This window comes from Camarhynchus parvulus, chromosome 3, assembly GCF_901933205.1.
Source record: "Camarhynchus parvulus chromosome 3, STF_HiC, whole genome shotgun sequence".
Lineage (NCBI taxonomy): Eukaryota > Metazoa > Chordata > Aves > Passeriformes > Thraupidae > Camarhynchus > Camarhynchus parvulus.
In genome coordinates, this window is record NC_044573.1 from 55,046,903 (window position 1) to 55,072,007 (window position 25,105).

The 25,105-nt window shown below is 36.4% G+C and overlaps 1 protein-coding gene across 2 annotated transcripts in view; it reads right to left on the reverse strand.

The window, feature by feature from the left end:
* ESR1 (estrogen receptor 1) overlaps nucleotides 1-25,105 on the reverse strand; it is a 174,694-nt gene that overhangs the window by 15,285 nt on the left and 134,304 nt on the right. For both annotated transcript variants that reach the window (XM_030945035.1, XM_030945036.1), the window contains one exon: nucleotides 5,879-6,017. In XM_030945035.1, coding sequence (XP_030800895.1) covers nucleotides 5,879-6,017 — 139 coding nt within the window. The remainder of the gene's footprint in view (nucleotides 1-5,878; nucleotides 6,018-25,105) is intronic.

Here is a 25,105-nt window from a genome sequence, read left to right on the forward strand (position 1 = left end):
TATGAAGGCTCTACATTTGGGAATAATAAAGCTAAAATAATTGGCCAAAGAAAAGTTATTCTGATTTACAGGAGGGCCTTTTTCAGTTTAATTTATATCCATTCTGAGTCACCATAAAGCCAAAAAACATTTCAAAATTCTCTCTATATCAGAAATGCAAAGAAAGTTTGATTTTGGAATTAACAGGATCACAGTACAATGTGACCTAGAACAGGGGCCTGAGCTTCCATGGTCAGGGTTACTAGATGAACAAGTAATCTCATAATTTGTGTAGGGACTATCTTGAATCCAGAATTATTTCATTTTCTTTGAAAACTTCTTTTCTGTGTGCACAAATCCCCAAAGGAATCTATCAGCTATAAACTGTGAAGATGTGGAGACCATAATGAGAGGGGGCTTTCATTTTAAATCTTTTTTTAAGAATTCATCACTTTGAGCATTACCCAGCACTTCTCCAGACTCTGGAAGATTGTCCTTAGTTTACATTTAAGTTGTTTGAGTTAGAGAATTGAGTAGTCTTTGAATTTTGCCCAAAAAGACAGTAAAAACTGATTCACAATAAAGAGACAGTAATGTTTCATTCTTTTAAGTTTTATCATTCTATCTCTTGTAATAGTATGGGTTTTTTCATTCTACAGGGTCTGCAATATAATAATACCTCTCAAAATTCAACCATACAGTGAAAGATGAAAGAGAAACTTAATTATTTCAAGAGATTCCTTAACTGTCTACAAGTTAATCCATTCAGCTCTATCATGCAAGTGCCTAATGACAAGATGATTTTTTGAGCTGGGTTTTCTGGATGGAATCTATTGCTATTAAAGACATGATGAAAAGTAAATGTACAATTGTTTTTCAAATCCATTTTGAAGGGCAAATTAGGATATACTTGTTGCCTATGGACTTTTCCCTTTTGAAATAAATACAAGCAGAAGGTCACTAAGGAAGCATTCTGAATCAAGCACTTGGGATGACTTTGCTTCAATTTTTCTAATAAATCAATGGTAATAAATGCATCCACAATTTCACATGAAATGTCACGCATTTACTCAAGTGACAGACAAGTGTGGTGTCCTCAGACATTTGAACATTTTACAAGTTGAGGGACTAGAAAAATATACCCAGATTTCATCTTGATGCTCTTCTATTGTATCTAATTTTATCTCTATCAAAATATCTACATAAAGAACGTAAAATATTATTTTCAGATATAGTGAGAAAAGTTCAGAAAAAGAGCCATGAAAGCAGTAAATTTATCAGCTACCCTCTCTTGCAGTGAATGCTGTAAGGTTTTTTGCTATTTGTGTTAGTTGCAGTTTAAAGAGATCCACTGCATCTCTTAATTGCCATTGCTCAATACGAAAGTCAGTGAAAGAAAAATTCTTCTATTTAGAGAGGATGAAAAATCTCCATCAAGCACTGAAAGTGGAAGTAAGTTTCCAGATTAAAATGAGCCCTGAAAAACAGATTCGCTTTCTCCATAAAAAGAAGCAAAAAACCTGACAGAAATACTGAAATACTGACTACATTGAACTGAAATTTTATGAGTCCCTAGACAGATTTTTTTTTGCTACGAGAGATTTTTTACAACCATGATAAGAAAATAACAGTAGAAAATAACATGAAGACGGCCATACTGTCTCATATCAAAGGTATATTTAGCTGTGGGCTAAGCACACAGGTATTTGCATCTGCTGGTTTCAAGTGATTACCTCTAGTGCTGGGCTGGAAGAGATAATAACATGTGGATTACCACACATCTTCCCAATGTGCTCATGACTTTATACAACTCCTATCATCTTTACTTTGTTCCCATTCTTCTAATGAGTATCACAGGCAGAGAAGTCAGTCCATTTAGTTAGTCTTTGTAGCAAAGCTTGTATCTCTATTTAATTGTCTGTGCAACACCTCTGGGTACCTCTCCTATTCTTTCAATATTACTGTCAAGACAAAGAAAATCAGAAAGGCACAGTTTTCTAAGCACAGATGAAGCACAGAATTAAACAGAGGAATGGCAATGATCTATATTATTTCATGTTTACAGCAGGAATAATGCAGAACAATATTATTATTCTGTATTATTCCTGTTGTAAACATTCTCAGGGGGAAGGAAAGCTGAAGTCTGACTACTGGCAAGTAAAGAACTGCTGGTTCTATAGAACTAATTGCTGGTAACAATGAGATGGAAAGATCAACTCAGAATGCTGTTTAGGAAGATCAGAATTATTATTCTCCTATATACATTCCCACACATTTGTCTACATAAAATTTGGAACTTGTTTAATACTTTTTTGGAAATTCGACAAGATGTCCGTCATCTCCTTGCTTGTTAATTTCTTAAAGGACTTCAAGGCATTCCTGGCTTCCTCTTACAAAATGCACAGTGACTCTTTATCACTATGTCATTTTCATTCCATTTCAGCCAATTCTCTTCTTTAGATGGCGTCCCATCAGCTTCTTTACTGTGGTCACCAGGCTTCCTTTTTAAAATGCAGCACTGCATTTCCCATTTTGCTGAAACTGAGAATGTTTCAAGTGAGCTATTTCTATCATGATTTTCTTTATAATTATGTTTCAAGCCTCTGAGTAACCTGGGATCAGCATGATATCTGAATGCAACAAATCCGTTCAAAATAAAGTAAAATATGACTTTCTTATTCCTGAAGAAACATTACATTTTCTTCAAAATTATAAACAGCCTACTGTCAGGCCTGACAAATTCCAACCCTGGTGTAATGACATTTTTAAGGCCTAGTTTCTTGGGAACCCTCCAGACAGGAAACATCTGGTTTGTCCTACTAGAAACCTAAGCCTTTACTTCTAAATTTGCCTTATACAATATACTAATTTTCAAAAACAGAATATAAAATCTTGAATTTATTATTTGATTTCAGTAAGTACTGCACATTAATTTCAAACACTGTGAGTTTGCCATTGTATTTCCTGATTGAGCCTGTTTTTCTAATCTATAATTATTGTCATTTGAGCATTTTAATAGTTGTACACTATAAAAATCTACTATTCCTACCTAACTGGCAGACTGTTAAAATTCTGAACCAAGACTCAAGTATTTGGGTAATGCATTAACAGAATAAGAAAGGATGCTTTATCTCACAAAATGCACTGTCTAATTACAATGCAGACTGGGAAGAAAAATAGATCATGAGATTGTATTCATCCATACAGAAAACAGCAGTCTACACATACTGTCAACTTAATTGCTGTGTAATTATTTTCTTACAGGCAAAGAAAATTTTAAAAAGCAACACAGAATTATTAACTAGGGTCTGATTTACAGATTTTTTCAAGAAGTCTTCCAAGTGTGAATTGTCGCAAAGGAAAGTTGAAGAAGTATTTATTTAAAAATGTAACTAGCTGACTCGCATAGAATTAGAAAAGACAGTTTCCAAAAGATCTTCAGAGACAAGATAAGCATATGTGTAATATGACCCAAGTAGGAGGAGTGAGTTGGGAGAAGAAAGATCACATTTTTTTCAAAAAGCAGCAAAGCTGAAAGGTTATTTTTATGACATTTCAGATAGATGTTAACAAGACAAGACTGTATTTATCTAGCCAAAGGGCAAGAAAAGTTGTATAATAAAATTTGGTGTGACCTAAGCTTTAGGAACAGATGACTACCTATATCCAAGATCCTTGACAGAAAGAATCTGTTAGAATCAGGATAACCTGAGTGCTAAAATGAAAGGAGTGCTCAAATCAGAGAGGATGTCTGCAACAGAATGATTACAGAGATCTAGAGGCGTACACGAAGTGTGGTAAAACTCTGTATTAACAATAGAGAGTTTTCACTCAGTATAGAAGTGTTGGATGGGACTCTGAGCAATGTGGTCTAGTGAAAGGTGTCCTTGCCCATGGAAGGGGGGTTGGCACTAGTAATCTTTAAGGTCCCTTCCAACCCAAACCATTTTATGGTTCTATGAATATTTGATGCAGTGGAAGGACTTCATTGAGAGAAACAGGCTTTGAATCAGTGTCTGTCCTGCCCTCTCAAACCTGACAAACAACAGATTTTTGCTCTATAACATTCTCAAAAGCCAATTTGCCAAATCAAATTAACACATCAAAATATTTTTAGTACTAATTAAGAAGTAAATTAAGAGCTATTTAACTGATTAGCATATCACTGCTTCCCAGAGTCAAGTAATTTATTATTTTACTTTCTGCAAATATCCCTACCAAATGGAGTGAGGCAAGTATACAATGACTTAGAAACATATTTCTTATTATTTGAAAATTAGATGAATAGATCTACATTTTTACAGTCTCAATTGAAACTTAGAAAACAAAGAGTCCTGAGGTAATATGTGGTTCCAGTTGCATGCAATGGTTTTTAATCTAACAGTTGACTTAAAACTGTGCGAATCAAGTGCTCAAACTCCATTTTACTGAGAGCATGTGGATTTTAAGTTGAAGAAGATCAAACGTCAAAATTATTTCAAAACTGTTGCAGTTTTTTGTGAAGACTATACTTACATTTAGACAAGCAGATATTTTCTGTACATAAAATGAGAATGTATTTTATACTTATCTAGTTCCACAGCTCACAGATCATTGTTCTTACACAAGTGGAATAGGGCTTTTCCTAAGACAATAAACATTTCTCTATTACTGGGAAATATTACGTTTTATCCTGTTAGGTATTATCATTTGCATTTTACTAAAATACTAAAAGTCCTGAGGGGTGTGTCCAAATAGAGGGCAGGGAATCAAAGGATTAACACTGCATGAATGCAACCATGGAAATTCAGTACCCCACAGTCAACAGAGCAAGTTGATCATAAGAAATTTTTCTGCTAATGAGAATTTTGATTAATTTACACACCTTGTAGCTGCAGTAACTGAGAGCACTGCCCCTGACATTCTGCTGCCACCCCTCTGCCCTGGCAGCTACCTGATGAGGTCAGGAGCTTGCCCAGCTCTTGGCTGCCTCTCTGTATACTCCATCTCAGTTTGGCTCTTCTACCAGCTCCAGTTTAGACCAAGATGCCAAATTCTGCCCCGAAGTGACCTCTGTGCACAGCAGCTCTCCCCTGCCAGCTCTGCTGTGGGCAGTAGTCTTCAACTAAAAGGAGCACCAATAGCTAAGATTACTCTATCCTAAGAAATTTTGTCTGAAAATTTAATTGAAATTTTTCATGAAACTTTTCACATGACTAAGAAAAGAGAGCTTGAGTTTACATTATGATAGTAGAAAATATCTTTTAAATTATCAGCCTTCTTGCTTTTAACATGAAGACTGCCAGCTAAAATTCAGGATATTGTCATACAACACAGACAAATATTTTTTCTCTCAGAAGTACTTAGCATATTAGCAAGACTGGCTAAAAAAAAAAAAGCTTAGTGAAAGGAGCAAGTATGTGTTTGACATATTTGTCTCCAGTTTTCATGAGGAAAAAACCCCCAAACTTAATATATTCTCTATAAATAAATAAAACTACACTTGAGATTCTATAAGGATTTTCTTCCAAAATTTTGTCTGGCTGCTTGGAAAAATTCATTCTAAGAAAAACTAGGAGGATTTTAAATAAACAAAAATAACTATCTGAATTAAATGAATAGTGTTCTGTTTTTAGTTTAAATTACTTCTGCAACAAACAGTACAGATTACAAGAGAAATTTACTGCTGACTTTGAAAGGAAGCACTTCAAGCAGCAGATGAATCTCAGGTGTGTTACTTGTCTAATAAATGACCAGTATCACATTCCTGAGCATTCGTTTTCCAGTCTCACCTACCATAAGCCTGATTGACATATGAGGTACAGTCAAATTGTAGTATTGGTGAGATGATATCATGCTAAAAATTAATCTGATTGCAGCAGAAATAAATTAAATAATTCACAGCAACATGCAGACTGACCTGTCCAGTAACAGGTTAGGTGCAAACAAAAGTTTTCCTGGGTGTTCCATGGAGCGCCAGACTAAGCCGATCATCAGTATCTCTAACCAGGCACATTCCAGTAGATGGACCTGATCATGGAGTGTTAAATCCACAAATCCTGAAAGAATAAACAGGAGACAGTAAAAACACTCCAGTGTTGTAAGTGGAATAACATTATTCAGAGAATTAGGTTAAAAAGTGCTTTAGAGCTGGATAACAAAAAAGAGCAATAAAACTGACATTTGTTCTCTCCATATTTTGGACTGAGTTTTGTCCACTGGGGCTCCCAGTTTCAGTCAGAACAGTCAGAACTTTCTAGCCTACTGTTTTTGTGCTGACTATACTCTTCCCAGAAATCAGGGCAAGAGCCTGGACAGCATCTCCATCCCCATACCTGTTGCCAGGGGCATGGGAATCCAGGTGCACGCTACAGAAAGGGGCATCTGTCTGCTCCAGCACCACGCTGCCTGGGGCATGAGGCAAAATGGAAAAATGCCTGCTATTAAATGAAGTGACAGCTCTAATCAGCTAACCCCAGACCAATTATCTTGGTGAAAGGCTGTTTTACAGACTCATGACAATTCACTCTGCTGAAAGTGTAATACATGTGTGGAAGAGGGACCAAACAAACTATGGAGCAGATGCTGATATTTGTGAAATCAGAATTCAATGATGAAACACCTGTTAATATTCCTAGTGGACTATAGAACATGGAGGAAGTAAGTACTTTGTATTTAAACATTGTTTAGAAACAATGAATGCAAACAAGAAATGGCTTATAACCATACTGCAAGAAACTAAAAAGAAAGACTAATGGTGAAGGTACACATGTAACCATAATCACAGGGGTCCTCCCTGTGTTCATTTCATGCAAGAGATTGAATTACAGTCTCTTTTGAATTCTCATGCTTCATGAATGTTTTTTTAAATCTAGAAATATAACAGAAGTGGAGAATAATACGTATTGCATAATACGATTTATTAGATCTTGCGTAAGTTATTCTCTGAAATTAGAATGAACTTCCTAAAATAAAATGTGCAGAAGTTGCCTTAAAATAGGTCTTATTTATCTTTTACTCAGTGTTACAAGTGAAACACATTACTGAATCTTGCCATAATTTTTGGGGGTAATTGTAACAATTTATACTGATCTTCAGAATACAGAATACATGGTAAACTGCCTTACCAGCCCTAAAATAGCAGGGATTTCCCTCCTGTGTGTGTCCTCACTGTATATACTGAGCCAATTTTGAGGAATATACCTGACATACACTTGAATATTATCTTGAGAAAAAGGAAGAAAAAAGGCACATATTTTAAAAGTCAAATGATGTGCCAAGAAATATGTTTTTCAAATAAGAGAGAGGTAGAGAATAAACAAAATTCAGTTCACAATAACCTAGAAAATACTGTTACATCTGGTAAAACAGTTTTTCATATAATTACATTTAATGAAAATATCTGAGAGAGCCAATTAATCTATTGGCAAGAAATCCTCCAATAGAACGAAACAGCTTTGACACGTTTGAAATAAACCCCACCTATCGATCATTAGAAGTGAACTTAGGCAGTTGCAATACCTGCTGGTTTTATGGGTGGAGTAACAATAGAGGAAATAAATAATTGCTTTTTCCTGTATTTTTCCATTATTACCAAGTACAAAAAATTATTTCCAGACTTCAAAGACTGATGAAATGGCACTTGCCTGAGTCACCAAGCAGCTTAAACAATAGAGCTGAAACTTAAAAGAGCAACAGTCTTAACTACAAAGCATTGGTTATACCACTCAAGCACAAAACTGGCAGAAAGAAATGTCTGTATATGGAGAACAAATAATAAACACCAGGTTTCCTATTAAGTATTGCCTTAAAATGACAATACATAATAATTGTTTTGATTGCTTTTTAGGTGACATTTTAAATTTATCTTGTTGTTGATAAAACTAGCTAGTTAGTTTAGCTGGTAAAACTGAATGTCCTGCCCGGAGAAGCTGTGAATCCCCATCCCTGGAAGTATTCAGTGCCAGGATGGAGGGGATTTTGAACAAGCTGGTTTAATGGAAGGTGTCGCTGCCCATGGCAAGGGGGTTGGATGGAACTGGATCGTCTCTAAGGTCCCTTCCAACCCAAACCATGTAAAATAAAATTCTATAAAATAATAGATTTGATGAAACAGATTTCTCTAAGATAACTAATACTGTAAAACCATGAAACACATTCACCGAATGAAAATATTTTAAATTTCGTATTTCAGTATGTCAAAAGGGTATGAACTGAACTGAAGTATTTCTAAAGGAAGGACATACAATTTACTTCTTTACCACAGACAATTTTTAATGATGACATGGAAAAAACAAAAGTAATAGTTCAGACATCCTGTTGGCATTTGGGAAACATCTAATGAAGACAATGAACTTTATAAATAGTCTGAGAGCAAAAGAAAGCTGAATTATCTTGATGTTACCTGAATCTGATAACCATCCTGCAAATGGGATGAGAAGTTAGACAGAAAGGAGAGAAAGATCAAAATGAATAAAGCATTGAAAAATATGCCCTCTGGTGAAGAGTCAGAGGAATTTAGTTACTCTTTGTGAAGCCAAATAGTCTAGAGGGGTTGAAGGATTGCAATGGATAAAGATCAAAAGAAAAAGAGAATAGCATTACAGAAGGTAATGGCATAACAGAGAGAAGCCCATGCTGGCAGCTAGACTGGCTTCAAGTCAGACTGCAAATTAGGGGGCATTGTTAGCAACAAAAGGAGGTATTACCTAAGCATCACATTAAATTTCCTTGAATTTGCTCTCATTTGAAACATTAATCAAGATCTAATCATTCCTTTAAGACATACTCTTGTTCAAGAAAGTCAATTCAGAATAATGTAACAGGAGTTTAAATGAAATTATGAATAAACCATTAGTCAGTCAATCATGTAGAGCATGTTGCACTTTAGTGTTGCTGAAATTATGTGTAGATGTGCACATAATTATCAAATTTCAATACTCTTTTAATGCTGGAAAGTTTTGAAAATTATTCAGACAGTATTTTTTAATTCTAAATTTTTTATTACTGTGCTTTAAGGAAGAAGACAGACATCCACTTCATGGTTGATAAATTCACTAATTTGGATGCAGTTTGGATGTAACCTACATCTCACTCCATATACCAGAATGACTAATTCCATGATTTTATAGCAATCAATATCAATAACCTAGATTGCCACTAGTCCATCCTATCTGACATGTACCATATGTTTGGCAGGAGAAAGATGCTTAGAGGACAAAAGCCGTGCCTAGACCATTTCTCTTTTTTACAAATACACATAAATTAACAGCATTTCCGAGTGATTTCCAACAACAAACAATATAAATGTAGCAGAAATTATGTAGGAATATGAAAATCTGAATTTCTGAAAAGCTAGAATGATCTTTAGTGTATTCAGCTACGAAAAAGGGGCAAATAAACTTCTCTGTAGAATGCAAAACTGTAATGTTCAAATTAAGTGATTTTCCTTTCTAGTATAAAGTGGCAATATGTGCTGCATGAGTGACAATTTAACACAAATCTCTCTCTTTTAGACAATAAGACACTCCATAGTAGGAGTGGGTCCATGGAGCAAAAACTATTAAAAGCCCTGCTTTGGCAAGCATGACATTAGATTTGGCAATCCAAAATTGTATGATCCCACCATCTTAAAAAAAAAGGAATACAGTAACTATTTACAAAACAAATAAGCAAATATTTATGTAACCTGGGAGTTTGGGCAACACAAGGACAACTGGAAATAGCATTTGGTAAAGCATACACTTTTGAGAAAAGTAGTTTATGCTCTAAGTTGTTTGATTGCAGTAAGGAACAACATAAAGCTCAGATGATTTTCATTTATTGCTAAGGGAGCATACATTGTATACTCTTCAGTTCTCTGGAATAACCACTACCAACACATGTGTATGTACATATGTGTGTCTTTGTGTCAAATTTTGTCAATCATTTTGAAACTAATAAATTCATCATTTGCCTTAGAGACTTTTGACCAAATAACTAGCTACCCATTTTATGAGAAACAATTTCCATAGCAATCACCATCCTCTGAGACCCTATATCCAGTGACATTGTAGGTTCAATCATTCAACAGGAAGTCCTCCACTGGCACTTACTAACATTTGAAGATCATTGTCATAATTTTGCAGCTTCTACTAATAAGACACAACTACAGGGTGTTCAGACTGCTCAAAAACAGTTAAGTAAATGTGAAAAAAAAAATAAAGAAACCCTTCTTTTTACATGTGATCCAACTCTAATCCAACCTATATGTTTATACTATATCTCCTAATTACCATGATGTGTACCTAAAAGATTAATGTCAAACAATTTTTGCAGGAAAATAAACATTATCATGTCATAAAGAATGAGTCTGTCTCCAGATGCTTTGAAGGAAAGTAAAGTAAAAGCAATAAATAATTTTAAAAGCAATAGCAAACCTCCATCTATCAAAGTATCCCATTTACAACAGAAATTGATACCAGATGTTTATGGCAAAAAATAAAGCAGGAAAAATAGGCTTCTACAGGAAGTTTCCTCATGTTCCAGAGGTATGCAGCTCAGACTTGCAGAGCTGGAAATGGTCTTTTTGCGATTGATGTCCCATAAATTTTTCCCTCCATGTTTCTCCAGGTGCTTTCTGAACCAATTTGGCATTTAATGCACTTCAGATATGTTTTATATACTCTGAAGCAGTAGTCTCCAGTAAGAACTTTCATACTGTCAGTTAACACTAGGTAAATCACAATCTCCTGCTGTTCTGAAATAAACAAACATTTCTCTCTGACTATCTCTTGAAAAATCTAATTATTGTTTTGGAAGATTCCATCATTCCCTAGGTCATCATCTCACTTCTCTTTTCCAAACATTTTAAGTATATTCAGTCACTCCTTAGATGAAAGTTATTCTGTTCACCTTTGAAACAATGTTGTCCTTCTTGGAGCATTTTCCAGTTCAGCTATATTCCTTTAGAGACCAGGACTGCAGACTGTTTCAATCTGCCCTTATCTTCATCATGTTATTCAAGTTAATAACATCCATAATTTTATTGCTGTTATTCAGACCTTTTTTTTCCCAGCAAACTTATGAATATGTTGAACACTAAAGTCTTAAATGTCCTGCCAGCTTGTCTACTATGTCTTTAACTTAACAGCAACAGAAAATTTTATAATACCTCTTATGGCAAAAACCAGGATATTGAAATCTACAAAAAAGTTGTGGGAAATCAGAACATCTAAATTTGGTGCCTTAAATGTGTCCAGACAGACCACTGGTTTTTTTCTGTCTTAATGCAGCGCTTTAAAAAGTGGCAACAACCACTGGAAAAGGTTGTTGTTTACAGTTCAGTACAGTACCTCAGTCATGCGACAGCCATGTAATAAACCACATTTGGAATAGAACACTAATTAGGTTGGCAAAGACAGCAGAAAGTAGTGGTGGGTGCTGCAATCTAATTGCTAGCAACCATCCAATAAAGCAACAAAATAAAAAGAGGCTTGTATTGAGAAAAATATCAAAGTAGATGAAAGGCAAACAGCAAAATAATTCCTAGACAAGTTCTGTTATCGAAAAACAGCCATAGAGAGGAAAAATATCTGTTCCTCCTAACCTAAAGCACATTGAAGGACCAATACCTCAGTCACCACTGTTTGATCAAGTGGTGAAATCTGTGCCTTTTTTAATGCCATGAGCTTGGTACCCAACCTCTCCACTTTAAAGAGAGTGGTGAGACTGCATCTATGCATTCATCTAGCGCATAAGATGACATTCTGTTCTGAAATTGCACGGATCACTCAGCCTCTTCAACCTTTAAGGCTGAGCCCTGAAACCTCTTAGTAAAGAGATGGCTAAAACCCATACCTTGACTATAGCCTTGTCTGTACACAACAACAACAGAGCAAAACAAATTCTGAGGCCAAGTGAATCAGAGAACAACAAACACTGTTTTCTTTGAGCCTCAGTATCCACACAGCTATGTCTATAATGCTACTCATTCCTAATTCTTTCCACAGATCTTCAGACCAAAATTATAAGACACTCTTATTAAGTTCTTCCTCCTAAGGGCACTTACAGTATGACACGGACATATTGGTTTAATTGTTTACACAACACCAGTGTTTTAAATCAAGACTTATTTTGAAGACTGAAGATCAAAGATCTCTAAACCTCAACATTTTCAATCCAAATGTTTTGTTGTTTCATTTTTTTTAAAGGACATTGCTTTTGTTTCTGTAAGTGTGGTCAGAAAAAAATTAGCTACAATTTACTGAGCTCCTGGGAGGAAATCTGAAAGGCAAACACAAAGCAAGTGGCACAGTTGTAAGAGCCTCTAGCTACTTTGTCTGCTCTTTCACAATTCTCTATTTTTTCTGCCTGTATAATTATAGTATAGCAGCACACCAATCCAAACTTACACACTGTCTCGTCTGAGTATAAACAATCTTTTTCTAAATTTCTTGAGATCAAAGAGAACAGCATCTGCTCTTAATTACTGTTAATTCCTTTTGAAAATTGTACTTCACATTTTTACATTTTCATCTCTAATGGTTTTAAAATCTTTCTCAAAAACAAAAATTACAATTTACAGGTGTAAATTTAGTATCAGTTAGGAATGTTTGGGGTTTTGGGAAAAACCCCTAAAAGTCAGAAGGAAGATGAGGCCCCTCTTTCACAGTCTGTATTCATACTGAAAGTCAAGACCAAGCAAGCTTTTCCTCTTAACCTCTAGTGGAGGTTTCCATCCTCCCTGAGCTGGCCTTAGGAAAGTTGCCTAACAGTTTGGCAGGTAGACCATCCAGCCAAACTCCCCACCTGACACTGTCCCTGGAGCAGGATGCTGCAGAGATTTCACATTTGTCACTTTTATTTCAGCTCCCATTTCTAGGAGCTAGTCTGTTCTGCCTCCACTTAAAAGTTGCAATGTGATGATTCTGAAATGCGTTTCTCAGGTAAATGAGAACAGTTTCAGCTCCTTTCCAGGAATATGTAAAGTTATCATGACTTCACTCAATGCTTTCTGCTTGTGCAAAAAGTACATGATTTTCAGGCCTGTCCAGTCCATATTTTTTCAGAATGAGGAGTTTAAAAAGTTCCTGAGGCCATTCCTGGTCCAAATAACTAATTCCTTGTTCAGTACAGGAACCTATCTTTCCTCAGGAACACGCCAGTCTAAACTATGACCAAGTGGACCCTGTCCACCACAGATATATTAAATACTGTCCTATTTCAAGTTCTCTATGCCAGAGTAAGCTTGTAAATAAGTTAGGCTAGTAGAACTTCACATACTCAAAGTATACTCAAAGCAATACTTTGCTCCAAGCACAATCAGAATTTAGGGCCATAGAAACACTTCAGAGGCAGTGACAGGAAATTGCCACTGGTCAGATATACATTCTGTTCTCCTGACAAATCCTTGCCACTTTTTTATGAAATACTGATGCCTTGTCTGAGAGAAACATGAGAATTCTCCAGCACAAAACCAGCTGGGCTGGCAATGCTTCTAGGGAGAGGGACCATGTTCTGTCTGGGCGTCCACAGGAACACAGCATGAGAGCCAGCCCTCAGCTGGGAAGTGCTCCTCTGAGTTTTAGACACCACAGGTTCTCTCTGAAGAGCAGCACAAGCAAATTATTCTGTAGGACTTATCTGACTGCCTGAAGATCTGTCCTGTGGTGGTGGATGGTCAGGCTGTGTCTGAAGCTCAAGATTTCCTCCTTGGAGAGAAGACGAGCTGGGCAGTGCTGTGGCTAAGCCCATCCCTGAGCCAGGACACAAATTTACCCAGTGAAGCTGAGTACTGCCAAGTCCTGACTTTCTCTCACCTGTCTCTGTGTCAGCCTTGACTTAACACAGGGGTTTTTCTGCAGTGGTTGCACTTTGTTAACCAAAGATTATTCCAGAAAGTGCATTAGCAGTAACCATTTAACACAAATATATTGAGGCCTTCCATCAGGGACATAATAAAAGTAATTGGCACTCACATAGCACTTTACATTTTCAAAGGGCAGTAAAACCATTAAGTATTATTAAACGTATTTTATAGATAGAACACGGGGAGGTTAAGTACCTCATGCAGGAGGAGGCAGGATTAGGACAGAGGTGTCTCAGCACACTCTGTCATCCTTTCAACCACAAAAATATTTGACTTAAAGACTACTTGAGCCCAAGTGAAAGTTCCATTTCTTGCAAATCAGTAAAGGTAAAAAAAAAAAAAAACAGAAGCAACTGAACTTTTCTCATAGAGAAAAAAGAAAAAAAGCTTTAAGAAGTTAGATTTGAGAGGAAAATTGTTTAAAATGTAAGCAGAAAAGCTGAATACAGGGAAGCACACAAGTATTAACTTTAATTGGTCTCACTAAACTAGGCAAAGTAACAATCTGTACAAAACAAATCTTAGGCTAAAGTTTTCCTCACCCTCTTAACAAGCAGTTTTAAAAGTTATTAAAATAAGACTAAATCTTGCCAATAATAATTATACCAACTACTGTATAAGATTATTGTAAGCGAAGGCTGCCTGCCAGTTTGCAGGTGAAAGCTTATGCTACTTCTATTGTAAAGCAAGAAGGGAGACATACATATATTTTCTGTATAGAAAACAAGCTCTTCAACTAATCAATAAAATGTGATGTTTGTTATTACAGGGAAAATTCTTGCAGCACTATACAACAGTTATTTAAAGCATGTTACTGATAATTCCTTCCCGGACTGTAATCAAGATGGCTGAGACTCAGGGTACACTGACAACAGTAAGATGTTACTTTATGGTTCTTTTAGCACTGAGAGCTGTGCCATTTCTCAGGAAGTTCAGGCTTGCAAATAAAATCCACAGAATACTGTCTACTTATTGAGAATGGAACAGCAGCTATTCCCTGTGATTTTGAGTGCAGAAACATCCCATCTGCAGCTGCATGTGAAGGCTTTTCTTTGAGGATTGTCCTCTGAATTCTTCTCTGGACAGGTGAAGAAAGACACTACACAAAATTTATTAGCTACTGACTAAAATAGATGGTATGAGGTAATACATCTTTTATTTATTGTCTCTGCCACAGTGAATTACATTATATTAAACTTATACCAGTACTCAGGCCAGTTGCAAGAAGTTTGAAGGGGTTTTGGGGGATTTGTCATTTTTGTAAGAGGTCACAGCTACACAAAATGTTTTCCATCAAAAGCAGATGCAGCTAAAACAATTTCTGGGGCTGGCTATGCATTCTTAACTGACTTTTATGAACTCAAAAGGCAGACTCATAAATACAAGCTGTCCTCTCTACTTCATTCCTTCCCCTCCTCCCTTTCCCCACCCATCTAGGGCTGCCACTGCTGGTCTCTTCTGCTGCTTTAATTGTTCACACCATTGATGAAATAACCTGTCAAGAAAGAGGAGCGTGAAAGCGACCGATGGGCAGTCAGGGAGCACCAGCCACCTCGGAGAATTTACACTTTGTGTAAATTTGCCCTAAGACTTGAGGTCATATCCAGCATGACTTGGATTTTTTTTGTCTGTTCGGTTGCATCCAAGACAGTATGAGGTTTTCAGCATTTGTTTGACCTCCTCACTAAAGTACCAGGCTATGCTCCAATCACAACCTAAACCAAATGGAAGTGATGGCTTTGTGGCTCTCAAAAAAAAATCATTCAAGGCAAAAGGTCTCATTAAGCAATCATTCATTGAGCAATCTCTTTGAGCAACCACAGTTTTCAAGTAAACATATAATCTGGAAGGAGGGAAAGGAGGCAGACTGAGGTAGAATCTTTTAGAGCTTTTTAAACGACCCCAGCCTGCCCCTGCAAGGTTTCAAGTGGTTGATTCAATACACAGTTACTAGGGGAGAATTTTAAAACTGAAGCCCAAAGACTTCCCAGTTGTTTCCTCTTTTGCAGAGTGCACCTACATGCTTTCACTACATCCTCTTACTGCTTGGGAAAGGCACTCTAGTTGGGAAAGGCACTTTGGATGGGCAGTGCCCTGATGGTGTCAGTGAGAGCAGCAAGCCAGGGGCAGTTCACAGCCAGGGTGCTGGAGCTGGCCTGGGCAGCACTGCATGCCTGGCCTTCACTGCGGCACCAGGAGACAGACCTTGCTAGAGGAAGAGGCTCTGGAAAACCTCAGGGTGGATAAAGGCAATGCAGGTATGTCACATGGTCAAATGGTCAGGGGGGACAGGACAGGGATGGCAAGCGAACAAAACTAGGTTAAAGGGAGCCTGGAGAGCTACTGTACCACAGGCAGCTCATTTCTACTGCTCTGCACCTCATTTTTCCCACAAATGTTAGGGTGTAAAAATATCTCCATTGTTCTGTTTTTTATCCTTTTTGTTCCTTTAATTATAAGAGCTATATGAAAGACTTAAAGGTCATCATAACACAATCAAGAACATTTAAAAAAAGATATAAAATTAGATTTGCAAGATAACACAACCAATGGCCAGCTTCAGCCATTCTCCTAAACTAACATTAATTATTTAAACTGAAATTAAGGATTAACCCCAGTGTTTCTGACTGTCCCTAAAATACTGTTTTGTACTTTTATTTCCAATAATTCTGTTTAATTCTTTAAAAATTAAAGTTTTACTGTTTTGCTTCATATCTCCACCCATGTCTGGAAGTTTTAGAAGTGTCACATCCTAATTTAACAATTTCGGACTGCAAAAACTTTCACATGGTGAAACTGGGAGGGCTAAGCTCTCCCCTTCTTCATTCATAAAATCTGGTGAAAAAGGCATTAAGCTTTTTTCTCCACAATGTCTCCCACTCCTGTGCTCAACACTAAATCCATTAGCATTCATTGCAGCAGCATATGGAATTAGAAGAAAAGAGGATTATTTTGGAACCCAAGGAAAAGAGGGGGAAACTGTCAAGTTTGTAGTGAACTAGAAGATTAAAACTGCTTCAAGACTACAAATAGAAATTGCTCAGAACATAGTGTGCTGTACCCAAGAAATGAGGCATAACTTCAGAGTTCATGGTCTGGTCATTCTTTATAGTCACTAGGATATAAAACTAGCTTGACTAATGCACCTGCATCCATTTTTTCCTTCAGATTGTTCACTTTTGAAGTATTATTTCTGTCTATTGCACTTAAATGTAACAGAAGCTATATATATGTGTACTTTATCATCCATTACATTGCCTGGTATCTACATCAAAACAGAAACATAAGCACATATAAATGAAATGTCAAATGTTTCTTTTTCCTCCTGTTTGTTTCATCCCTACAGGATTCGTTTTGAACCGAACCCAATTTCGAAAAAATTGTCCAAGAAATTCTAAGGATACATCAAAGAGAAGAAAGACAGCAAAATTAACTGCACCAATTTCCTTCAACCACTGCAACAAGAAGACTGTTTCAGCAACTGTGTGGGAGTGCCTTCATAAGACAGAGCACAGGAATACTTTACAGGGAAAGCAAGACACTGGAATGCAGCTGGCAATTTGTATTAATCTTCTTGTCCACGGAGACCTAGTAAGTTATCAAGCAGCATATTTCCACAAAATACATGTTAAGCCCCTTTTCTCACACTCTCCTTCAATGTGTAACAAACCCAAGGCACCCTCAGGAAACTGTGGCACATTTCATGGAGCAGGCTCAGGCGTGCACACAAAACACAGGTGCTGCACTTGGAGAACAGTGACCTTCACTCAAATTCCCATACTGCCTGCTGAGATATATGCTGAGCTAGAGCTGATTGGAAGCACTCTGGCAGAGCTTTTTACATTGGAAAGTGACAGCTAGCAAGTTTAAAACATTCTGGGTAACATGTCAGATTTCACAGAATGAAAACAAACAAATAAAAAAGAGGCTGGTTTCTATCTGGAAATGTGGCCTCCTTGTCAGAGCTTCATCTTACTTTTCAGCGCTCTACCAGGCACCTATTCCCACTCAACATTGAAAAAGGTATCTAAACTTCTGGAAATATAGGACCCTTTTCCCTAAAATTGTCTTTTTATTTTAAACAGGTGCCTGAAATATTTGAAAATTTATTGAAGTCTACCCTTTCACATTAAAAAGAAATTAATTTCACCACAAGGGGTTATTATCTAGCAGAAATTTTCAAACATTTAATTTTGTATGAAGTAAGAAAGTTTATTTTTACTGTTTTTATCTGCCAGAAACAAAGAAACTAATTATTTACACAACTCTGATGGAGACATCTGGAAAAGCTTTGGAACAGTGTACAAGCTCATCCAAAATGACCGGACTTATAAACTCTATTTGTTATCCTTTGACGAGACTGGAAAATTGCATGGAATCCCACCACATTAAAAAATATCACTGTAATACCTTCTAATAAGTACAATAGCAGAAATTAAAGATTAGAATAAAAATATGTAACTTGAAATTCAAATCCCTGGAATTACAATTTGATATTTTTTTCTAACTTGTAAAAAAAGTGGTAATTTCCATCTTTCTTATTTCAGAGACATGATTATTTATTCTGTTTTTTTCTTTTTCACATGCATATGAAATGCAAATTTGACAGGCTCCTTATGGATGAGAATAAAACTTTGGCTTGGATCAGGAGACAGAGCCACTTCACCTGGTTCAGACATAGACTAGGAGGCTATTGTACAAACAGCATCACCATGCTGATCCTCAAAGCACAGCTTGGATCATATAAAGGAGACTTTTTCCAGCTGAAGTCTCCTATCCTCAGAGGCAGAGGAACTGTGCTTGGTGTAGGAGCCCCAAGGCAGCCAATATCGCCTGATTGTTACCCAAATGGTGTTTTGATGATATCCAGGAGGTTATGGGTTCCTGTTACTCACTTCTACAGCTCATATATATTTATGTTATCCCATGGCTACCTAGCTGCCACCAGGAGAGTTACCAGGATGAGATGAAGTCATGCAGTAACCACAAAGAGCTCACACAGAATTGATGTTGCACCATGACGGTAAAAGGCAAACTTCTAAACAACTGAACAAGAGACAGAAAATATGAAACAACAATGTGGTGGAAACTTGCCAAGATGATGATACAGCATTTTAACTTTAATTATCCTAAATATGTTTATTAATGATCTGACAAGCCAAGAAAGCAATGAGGCAGCAAAATATGAAGATGACAGAAAATAGTTTAACTTAAACAGAACAAATAAAACAAGAATTTCAGAGATACTCAGAGAAGTGCGTCACCTCATAACTGTTTGTGTTAACTCTGGAATCAACCTAATTTTTTAAGCATTTTCAGGCTGCATTTTTGTAGAGAGAGACAATCAAAATATGAACTGAGGAAGAGGGATGAACTTGGAAATTCAAAAAGAAGAGGAAAAAGATCTTAATATTATTTTCTTACACAGAAACAAAAAAGGCTAATTCTGAGTGTAAAATACAGCACCTACAAACACATTTAAATATAGTCCTACTCTGATTAAACATGAAGTATTAGGAAGCTGCTCAGAGACTCAGAAGCCACAAGACTCTGATGGTCCAAGAGGCTGGCAACTTGTTAAGAAGGGAGCAAACACCTCATCAATGTTACACTGAACTACTTCTGGCCTCACATTAGTACATAATTTCAGTCATCCACCAACATGAAATTTCTTACAAGTTACTACATACTATTTGTAAATAAAAAAATTCATGGAAAGCTGGTAACAGTTATTCACTGTCAGCTGAAGAAAAGCAGATCTGGATTCATCAGCCTGCAGTGATGGATTTTTACCAAAACTTCTCAGAAGCCCTATTACTGACAAATAAGGTACAAAAAAGCTCATCTGGAGTCTAAAGAAAAGAGCACTCTGACTGCACTGTCTGCTGCAACAAGGCAGTAAAGGAAATGTATTTGTGCTGCCTGGCACTGTCTCATTCAAATGTTGAAATGTGTGTCCATTTAAACATTTGATTAGAAGTGTCTCCCCCCTTAAAAAAAAAAAAAAAAAATTAAAAATCATTAACAAAAAGAGCCCCAAAAACAACAAAACCAAGAGGACAAGAACAAAATGAACAAAAAAAAGAACCAAAAAACCTTTATAAACTTAAGCAGGTAAAAAATTTCTGAAAAATACAAGCCACTTTTTTGAGATGAGAGGCATACTGGCAAGGCATAAAACAGGAGCATAATGAGCAGTATAAAAGAAATAGCAGATTTAATTCATATCTGTGCCTGTAAGGGGGGGTGGGCAGGTGGTGGTTCACAACAGGGATATTTAGTGTGCTTCATAGATTTCCCATGCAGCAGATAAAATCCTGAGACGCCAGTTTAGGAATGGATTCACTGTGGCACATTGTAAGAGAGTTCTACATAACTGACAGAGGAAGGCATTGGCACAGTCAGTGCTTCCCTGTGGTAAAGGAACAAGGCAATTGCAGATTTCTCATCTCCCATTCCACTGTGGGATATTCTTTATCTTGCTTACACTAGTTTAAATTCACAGCAGTGCCTAACTAGCAGGCAGACAAAACAACATACTCTTTCCACACATAGTTCATTTCCCGGAGAGATAATCAAAGAAAACAAATGAGCTGGTAACAGATGTGTCATATAATGCACCAGTGCAGCAATACAGACAGGGTAAGAGCCCATCCAGAAGTCATCTGCAATAAATCTTTCCTAATTATTTCTATGTAACTTAAAAACTCCTATATATCTAACATGAGATTTTAGTGGGCGACTCACTTGAATAGAAAATGAATACAAATGATATTAAAATAACCTCTAAACTGGAATTACAGCTGACTGTGCTCAGAGATGTAGTAGAGAGAACCTAAAAAAATTAGGCTGAAGTTATTAAACATCAAGTAAAAAGGGCCAATTTGTGTGAATTATGTGAACAAGAAACAATGGATATGTGCACATGCACATACGTATCACATCAGTGCTTTCCAACAATCGCATATTCTTTTGTAAATTATTTTAAGAAATAAATAAATCAGGAGGGATCATTACTTACTGTTTACTTAGAGTAGAAATTAACGAGCGTTTCTTGGAAAGCTCCAGGGTTCAGCATAGCTGAAGACTCTAAGACAGATATGTTCATCCAAGAGTGTAAGTTATTTATCAGCTAAAGAAAAATAGCAGGAAATGTTTTTATAAAAGGATCATATCTTTTAGAAATAAAATATTACAGTTTAAGTATTTAATTTTCTAATGTTTTGGCTAAAAATTATAAATATTATTACTGTGAATGTTCATTTTGGCCTTTCCATTTGCCAAGACCAATATAATTTAATCTTCAAACACTATCAATTGAACTTGTACACCATTGAATGTCCAATGAATTCCAACATATAAGGAGTTCTTGTTAAAAGAATTTTATCCTTCTTACCTGTCTGGTGTCATTTTTCATCTGTCAATATATGTCAAACAGGTAAACAAGATTACTCATATTTAGATAAAATTTGGTTACTAAAGATATTTTTTTGAGCCAGCTTGTTGGGAAGCCCCAGAATTCAAATCTTTGAAATTCAAATATTTCTTACTCTGAAAAGGCCTGAATAGGATCAGCTTTGTAATAGCACTGTGGGTTTCATTTTAAAACCACTGTGTACAGATGGAACTATAACTCTATAATACGTGGACTAGCAATCTTAGAAAAAATTTTTGGCTTGCATAATGGCATCAGTAGCTGATATATTCTTCAGAATCTCTCCTTCTGGACAACAAAATGAAATCTGGAAAGCTACAGATTTAACTTTAGGAGTTTGTAGAAAAACTGGTAAGAATAAACAGAAAAATATGAAATGTTGAAAGTTTATGTATGAAAAGTTTAGAACACTGTCAAGGATGTATTTCTGAGCTCAGTTGAAGGTTCTCTGAAGAAATACTCTAAATGGTTCTCTAAACAAATATTCTAAGAGGTTCCCTAACTACTTTTCCTGTTTTAAATCTGTTTCCCTTGATTGAAATTTTATGCAAACACAATGATGCAGTTTGAACACATTCTTTTAATGCCTATGGCCAGGAAACTCCTGGGGAAAGAGTGGGACATAAAGCTGGAACATTACAGCTTGAAAGATGAAACGGGAAAGAATTGTATGTAAATCACATCCCAAGGCTCTTCTTGTGGCAATAGGAGCAAGCAACAACCAGACCCATCCACCTGGAAGAGCCCCTGAAAAAATGACTGCCTTCAGCAGGAATCCCAGCAATAAGAACCCCAATGCTGAGCTGTTGAATTTACTGTTGGCTCATCTGACTGATTCACAGCATCTTTTTCCTCTGGTCCTCTTGCCTGTGTTCTTTACTTTTTCTCACTGTTGGAGTCTCCTTGTTGCTGGTCAGCCTGTCCTGATGTATTTCTCTCCCCTTCTATATCCCTAACCCTAGGGACTCCCTAGAGTTTGAAAGCCATTGCATTAGGATACCTCTTAAATTTCCAGTATCAAAGTTGCAATTCAGACCTTGATACTTTTTTCCTTCTGCTATAGTTTTGTTAGAGTCTCCAGCTAGTGAAACCACTGCCTGTATTTTTGTTTTGTTTTGTATTGCTTATGTTCCTTTACAAGTACTTCTGCTGAATTATTCCTTCTCAGCTTTGGCTTTTTCCTGTCTGACACAAGCATATAACATATAGGTGCATATAACATCTCCCTGTCCTCTAGAATCAGCATCTCCACACCATCTCTCAGCAGCAGGCCATTGTGATACATTGTCTTGTCCTTTTCTCTAATTAGAAGTTCTGTACAGGAGGAAATAGACCCAATCTTTTTCAAAAGCACTACAAGAGAATTCTAGAGATAACTAAAAGAGGAACTCATAAGAGAGGAGTTTTCTCATACAGCAGCCAGAAGCTGGAGGAGAAGGACAGAAAGGAATGCTTTTCTGGTTTCACGAATAGAGACAAGAAAAACTGAAGATGCTTCCCAGACTAAGAAAACACAGAGACGGAAAGCTTTAATTTTGTATTTAATGATTTTAATTCTGCTGCTCTTCATAATCATTCTATTGAATGATATGTCTCAATCTGATGTTCAAATTCAAATGGTGTTTACTTTATTCCACTACAATGTTTGATACTTACAATTTCATGGTAATTAATTGATATTTCACAGAAATTCAATTAGCAAAAGCAGCCATAAAGTAAGATCCAGATGCCTATTTTCATTTCTCTTTTGCTTACAGATTTTCTTCCTCTGTTTTTTCATCTAAGAAGTCGGGGAGCAGAGAGTATCACTTCAATAGACTAAAGAGATAAGCAAAGAGGTGGGGTTTTTAATGACATTTTAGAAATCTCCACAGCAAGCCTGTTAGGCAAAGGAGAAGAGACTGTAAAATAGATGTTTTGAAAGGGTTATTAAAAATTATTACAGGAATTGCAAGCCATTTATTTTTTTAAATAAATGTAAATTATTGGCAGGAGGATCACTACACTTAGGAGCTCTATAAACATTCCTACATCTAAAGGGTTATAAACACATACCACTCTCATCCAAGACATCATTCCTTCCACTGCAAGCTAACTCACTTTTTTTTCAAGGTTTGGTGCCACTAAAGTGCAGTGTGAAATTGTGGCTATTGGCCTTTTTACACACTGTTCCTGATTTAACAGAGCAGTTTAGAAGGTCAAACAGGAAAACAATGCAACCTCTGTGGTTTTGAAATAAAGAAGAAAAAAAAAAACCAAAAAAAACCCAAAGAAAAACCAGTGCCAAAATGTTTATCTCCTCGGTTCATGAAGCCATAAAATAAGTACAGCACTGTGAATCATCTCAAAACTTCAAAGCCTGTATGCCCAGTGTACCATTTTAGGGCTATTAAGTTGTACAGCTACTGTACTTGTAGTAAATAGTTATACAAGATTGTAGCAGCACTGCCAAAGATTTCACCCTTGCAAAAAAATTTCCTTAAAGCTACACTCCTTATCAGGAGCTCACTGCATAAGCTCATAATGTGTCTTACCATCTCAGGAGATTCTGCACCAAAAATGTTTGGTTGATTACATTGAAAATGCCAGCTTCGTTTAGAAAATACAGTTCTCCATAAGACATTAAACTAAATACACAGTAAGTGAATAATGAAATACAAGAAGTTAATTCCTTTGACATAACAGCATTTCTGTAGAAAAGCAGAGTAATGATTTTGCTCATTTTATTAAAGACTATTGTGAATGTGGTACTATATCACTAAGATGTTATATAAGTCAAGAACATAAGAAGGCATATCTTTCAGGAATATGTGATTCAGAAATGAACATTCATCTACACTGATACCTTGCCTACATGTGATTTTAGTGATTTGTCCCAATTAAATTAAATTCAATGGTAAAAGGCTCAATTTACATGTAAAGTCTAGCCCACCACAAATCTGTTTGCACCCACCTCACATGCAGCTGCCTGCTATTCCAACTGGCTGAGGCAATCAAAAGGCACCTTCAGTATCTTACAGAGGCCACCTGGAAGGACTGCAGCCTAAATCCCCATTAGGTCACCTAAAGAGTAAATCCTGAATTTTTGTTTATGTCATAGGACACTGTACAAGATTTTTGCTCATTTAATTGGGCAAACTCACTTGTACTAGGGGCCAAGGTTTTGGAAAAAAAAAAATTAAAACAAGCTTTTATGTACTTGGCATACTATGAATTGCATTGTCATAGGGGAACTTGGTTCTGACCCCAGACAAAAATCATCTTATATCTGGGTACTAAAGATATTTTCTGAGGTTATGCATAAGAAGCTGCCACAAGTTCTCTTTTCCCCAGAAACTGGTTACCACCACCAACTTTGCAGAGCCAGTTTAAGAAAGTTTTAAGTGGTGCTGAATTAGTTGCAATAAAAATTGAGACTAATTCTGAGCTTCCCAATCAGGGCATGTCTGCAAGGATACTCATCTCACTTTGAAGATTTTCTTCAGCATTTCTTTATAACAGATCTCTGCCTACATTATTTTACACTCTATCACAAATTACATTGTTTTACTCCCTTTTGTAGAATAGTTTCACTTTTATCCAATATATCTAATCAGCTGCTTCTTCTTCCCTGCCCATCTATTTATATGATCAGAAAGACTGGCTAACCAAAAACTATTCTTTAAAGCCTACACAGCAAAATAAACTCCAGAAATATCCCTGAAAGTCTTTATTTTGTATGCTGTATCTTCATTGCTTTTCTGCTCTGTTGATATAAATTTCTTCCTTCCTAAAAATGTAGTCTTTTTGGATTTCAGTAAAGCTTCCAATGCTCTCTCACAGCATGCTTCTGGACAAAATATCCAGCACACAGCTGTTTTCAT